Genomic DNA, 5,936 nt, shown 5'->3' on the forward strand with positions numbered 1-5,936 from the left:
AAATTGATCGGATCGGATCGCGGATATCTGCTCTACATCCGCGTATCCGATCCGTGGATCCGCAGATCCGCACTATAATAATAAAAAATAAATAAATATATATGTTTGGTATTATATTTACTTGTTTGTATGTTTTAGTTAGTAATTATTATTCATATATTGTATTATTTTATTTTTGTTATTTAGAGAGAGTTTGATTAAAAATATTTTAGTAATAAATAAGTTTAAAAGTATGAAAGAAATATTTTCATCGAATTCTTTTACATAGAAATATGATTAAAAAGAGAAGGTTTAATTATGCGGATATATCCGATATCCGATCCAATCCGATGGAAATTGTGCGGATCGAATCAAATTTTCGGCCATATCCGATCCGATCCGCAGACACCCCTAGTCTAAACTCCTTTGGATGAAGGTTCTAATTTGTTTACCGGAATAGTGAATCTATACACCCCTAGTCTAAACTCCTTTGGATGAAGGTTCTAATTTGTTTACCGGAATAGTGAATCTATAGACGTCCTCACCTGTATGATGATGGAAGTATTTGTAAGAGAGTCTGATACTTGAGTTAACAAAAGTTTTTGATAGATTTAAATGAGTTGAGATTGAAAATATCTGAATATGAAGAAATATTTATAAGAGTAGGTGATGACTTGTTCATGACTCTTGAATCTTGGCACTTGTATTAGTGGGCAATTTCTCCTCTAATATCTGGGAGTTATTCCATGTTGGAGTAGTGAATGAGCTGTGGATAAATATTTGAAATAGTGATCTGATAAAGTCTTTTTTGCCATGCAAGTCCGGTTACCCTGTGCCCCGAGTAAGTCGGGTAGATTGGCCCATGTGGCTACTAGCACCATCTATGTGGGTCTGTTAGGCTTTTCTGGATCCCTTGTGAAATTGAATGCTTATTTGGATCATGACTTTAACTTTGGACCATGATATGAACAAAATTCATCCCTTTTTTTAAGGTCTTGGTATGTGCCCTAAACAAGGAAAAAAGTCTAAAAAGGCAGCAACAGATAGATGAATAGTTCTACACCTGTGGTTCACCGTGCTGACTGCTGAGAACTGAGAAGCCTGAGAGTACTGAACACACATCATTTGACATTTGCTAGTTTTGGCCATCATTTGACATTTGCTAGTTTTGGCCAGCATGCTAGAATCTCCTTTCATATTGGAGACATTATGTTAGTGGGTATACACTGGCAATTGCCTTAATCAAAAGTGTTTCCACCTTTGAATATCTTCCACTCTCATTTGACCTGAGGGGCTCTATAATAAGTTTTTGCAAGCATAAGCATGAGTATTCAAAAAAATCACCTTTGCTCCCAGCTAGCAATATCTTTCAAGGGTTTTTTTTAAAAAATACCCGAGCCATGTAATATGGTCAGGTTCAATCCAAAATTTCAGACAGTAATATATATATTAATACAATCTTGCATACCAATATAATTCAAGCTACAAAAATTTAAAAATAATACTACAATTTTACTTGGAGAGCAATAATAAAATCCATCCTACTTCAATACCGACTTGTCAGCTAAGCCACATTATGAAGCCCCTTGAATTGCAGCAGCAGGCTGCACTGCTATATCCTGATTCTGTTTCACAGCAAATCCATGGTTCCCATAACCTTGACCACCATAATGGTTTCCATTGGAATCAGCTCTCCACTGTTGCATCCAAGGTATTGTTAGAGATGGATTTCAATAATCACAGAATCATATGAAGAGTTTCCATTTAAATTTATTTTCCTATGAAACTGGGGGGCACTTTTTGGTTGAGATTTCAGAGAACTGATGAGTAAGATAATTGATTTAGCAAAAGCTGGTTAGGAAAATTTGTCAGCTGCCAGAGCGAATTTTGAGCCCTTTGAAATCTAGGTCTAAAGTAAAAAGAAATTAAAAAGAATAATGTATCTAATTTAGCAACTAATTAACTTCAAAAGTTCTATGAACAATAAAAGATAATACTGAACAATTTTCTCAACTAATACTGAACAATTTTCTCACTATATTGTGAGGTAAAATATTATACTATCAACATAAGTTGAAAATTAGGAAAACCAACTCACATGCTTATTTCCTGGACTGCGACCCCATGAAAGACGCACTGTCTGTTTCCCAATTACAGTCCCATTCAATGCCTGAATGGCTTCCTCGGCATTTTTTCTGTAACACAGACAGTAGCAGCAGATACAGAAAATAGGTAAGTCACCCAAGAAAAAGTAAAAAAGACAGTACCAGCAATAATTGGAATACCAATCACAATCATAACGTTATTTATAATAGCCCTCAAAATCTTGCATGATATCCATGTCCTTATAAGTTCCAAATATAATATTGTTGGACATAATAAAGGACTCCTTGGTCCTCATCCATCTTAAGAATGTATATGCCAATTTTCATTTCACAGAAAACACATCTTAAGGGATACCAAAATAATACCTGTCAGCGAATTGAACAAAACCACACCCTTTACCCACTGGAATCTTCACAGAGACAACCTCACCAAATTGCAAAAAGGGTTGTCTGAGGTCATCATCACCAATATCAGAATCAAGCCCTCCAACAAATATCTGTGTAGCAAAAATCTGGTTACCGATATATCAAGCGAGCTGATTAACAGGCATATATAAATTTCTTAAAACGGACTTACAGTTGTGTTGTTAAGATCCCCTTCAGCCTGGGAACCTTGGGCCACAACACCATTAGATGGGTGTCCACCAGCCAACACTACGGCTGGTTAAAGAAACACAATATTAGATTTAGAAATTTCTAATTAGAAGCACGTCGTAAGATATACTGCACTTTTCCAGCTAAAACTTACGGCATTACAAACATACATTACAAACATCAACAGCATGCTGTATATACATTTTAAACCAATGACCAATGCATATTTCAGTGTGATCATGGATTCAAGCTTCTCAACTTTTTAAACCAAAAAGATATCCGTACATTAAAATTCATCACATTAATAGAGGTGTGAGGGAAACAGCGGACTTACCATTTAGACATTGGAGACATGTAACAGTTGATAAACAAAGGAACAGAAAATAGAAGGCCAAAAACAGAAATATCAAATAAGCAATTATCATACCATACAAATAGATGATGTAAGGCATTTGATACGAGCATTAACAACTCTACTTGAACTATGTTTTACAAATAGTATATCGCGCATTACTTACAAATTTCATCATAGACATAAATGATCAACTAGCTTAAAAAGGAAAGCATGATGTGAACATACCAAATTAATATAGGGTCAACGTGAATTAAAAAATTAACAAACCTTGTGAAGAATATTGTTGCTGATAGCCATAAGTTTTCTTGGGTGTTGCAACACCTATTCTCATAGGCCTACTTGAACAATAAATGCCATTCATTTCAGTCATTGCCCTTGTCCTCTCATTTTCATCACCAAACCTAACAAAACCATAACCTTTGGAACGGCCAGTATTAGAATCAATTACAACTTTTGCTCCCTTAATGGATGAATATCTACTAGAAAAAGTCTCTTGCAGCATAGCATCAGTAACATCTATGGCCAAGTCCCCCACAAATATAGAGAGATCAGAAGTAGCAGCATCAGATCGCCTATCGCCTGTACTGAATGTAGCCCAATTCAGCCGGAATGCCTGATCTGTATTTGGCATCATTGTACCATTATAGTTCTGCAAAACTTTCTCAGCTGTTGCTCGTGAATAAAACTCCACGAATCCATATCCCTCTGACTGACCTGTCTGCTTATTTCGTATGACCTTGGCTGATAAAACCTGCAAATAAGATAACACAATGTCAAAATTCAAGTAGCTTTGTTGAGTAAAGCACTAAATTTGAGCAAATAGGAACCGCAAAAGCTTAAAAGGTTCAGGGATGCCCCTAAAAGGTAATGACTAGATGTTAATGACAATCTTCAACACATGGTCATTTACAAAAGGAGGACTCAAAGATTGGGCCGATTTGACTTTTGTTACACTTGTTTCCACATTGCAATTAAGAGATCGCAAATGCATTATGTTAAATAAAAAGCTTGGTCTCAACAGACCTACATCTTCAGCCTTCAGATTAGGGGACCACTTGGACCACCCCATGGCAACTCCTAGACATCTTACAGTAACAAACACCAAAGACTAAAACGGAAGTATGTCTTAAATTATCACCTATCTATCATCAGCCTAGTCCAGCAATCACAGACAACGAGACAAAAAATTTATCAAGGGACACACAATACATAAACGTGAAGTCTAGATTAGATGCCAGCTCAATTAACTCACTTGTCACTAGTTATAGCAAAGAAAGCCAATCTGTAATCTGCTGTTTGCACAAAAATGTACGGTTCATCAAACACATGTTGACAGTTAAATCTGAAGTCAGAATCAAATGTGAAAAATTACTTCTGTACATACACACCACTTCACGTTATAAATCAAGTTCATTTATACCAAAACAGAATATCTCAAACGCGGAGGGATTACATTACATAGTGTGAAACAGCAAAATTCAGTAAGAAAGAGAATTATTTTTACTATAATTGCCTGCATCTAACAAAACACACGAGATAATAATATTAATTATGCCAAAACGAGAATCTCATTGAATCAATCAAAATCCAAAACCGAGCAACAAATCTAAGACCGAAAGAAAGATATTCAATTTCACTTCAACAAGCTTAAATTAAATCCAGAGAGAGAGAGAGAGAATTATACCTCGCCGGTGTGAGCAAAGCAATTGACGAGGTAGTTCTCGTCCATCCAATGGTGAAGGTCGCCGAGCCAGATCGTCCTGATCTCTTCGCCGTTGGAGCCAGATTGCTGCTTCTGCTGGCCATGGTGGTTGTTGTGGTGCTGCTGTGGCGGTTGAGACGACGGGGGCGGAGTCTGCTGCTGCTTGAAATGATGCTGGTGGTGGTGGTGAGCGGTCGGCGGCGGCGGCGGAGGCTGATAATGGTGAGGATGAACATACGGCATGTAATGCTGCGGGTACATCATCATCTGCTGCTGCATCATGGCCATGGCGGTTGCTGGATACTGCATGGCCATCCATTGCTGCTGATACTGATGCGGCTGCGCCCACTGCTGCTGACTCTGCTGCTGTCCATTCTGATTCAGATCCCCACCGTTCGTTGCTTGAGCCATTCAAATCAAACAGCTATAAACAATAAGTTTATATCTATCTATCTATCTATATATGTGTATATGGTTTGATTAGTGTTTCTCTGTCTCTCTCTCTCTCTGATTTTCTTGAATAGAAGATGTTAGAGAGAGAGAAAGAGAGAGGACTTTGGTCCAACCAGGGTGTAAAGACCAAAAACGAAGAAGAGGAGGGTTACGGTGGTAGTAGGGTTGGGTTTTAAAGCAAGTAAATAACAACACGCGCACTTTCTTTGGGTTGGGTTTGGATCTGGAGGGAGAGAGAAAAGGAAAGGAAGGGGGGGGCTTACGAGCGTTAACCTCGGTTATAACGTCCGTCTAAGCCGTCCGTGAAGATTGACAATTGTCTTGTGATGTGTGTGGGGTCCAGTAGAAAATAATCGACGGCTCTCGTTAAGTGGCTGCTATTTCTTTCTCTTCCTTCTCTTCTCCCACTTGCTGCTCTCCAAGTTCCTCAGTTGCTGCGCACGTCAGTAGCTCGTAAGATGGATACGCTGGCAGTGGCACACATGAATGACCGTTACCTTTGTTTTAGGGTTATCACTTATCTATGATCTATGATCTATCTACCAGGATGAATCTTATTTTATTCTTGGATATTATTGGGTTGGGGGTGTTGATAAGAATACACGGGTGAAATCATATAATGATTTTTTATTGTTATTTTTTAAATAATATCTACCACGGTAAAAAATCTGTTTCCTTTCTCTTATCTTCTTTAATCTTTATTTTAACAAATCAATCCTAAATTTACTGAATTTTATTGTAATATTTC

At 37.6% G+C, this 5,936-nt stretch overlaps 1 protein-coding gene across 1 annotated transcript; it reads right to left on the bottom strand.

Annotated features, from left to right (window-relative positions):
* Positions 1–1,344: 1,344 nt before the first annotated feature.
* Positions 1,345–5,732, bottom strand: LOC107622919 (polyadenylate-binding protein RBP47). Its single transcript, XM_016324996.3, has 6 exons — positions 4,718–5,732; positions 3,301–3,784; positions 2,662–2,744; positions 2,451–2,581; positions 2,078–2,174; positions 1,345–1,676 (listed from the first exon to the last, which is right to left on the bottom strand). The coding sequence occupies exons 1-6, from the start codon at positions 5,144–5,146 to the stop codon at positions 1,554–1,556; spliced, it is 1,347 nt and encodes a 448-aa protein (XP_016180482.1). The 5' UTR covers positions 5,147–5,732; the 3' UTR covers positions 1,345–1,553.
* Positions 5,733–5,936: the final 204 nt, after the last annotated feature.

Source organism: Arachis ipaensis, chromosome B10 (assembly GCF_059453495.1).
Source record: "Arachis ipaensis isolate K30076 ecotype BB chromosome B10, ASM5945349v1, whole genome shotgun sequence".
NCBI lineage: Eukaryota > Viridiplantae > Streptophyta > Magnoliopsida > Fabales > Fabaceae > Arachis > Arachis ipaensis.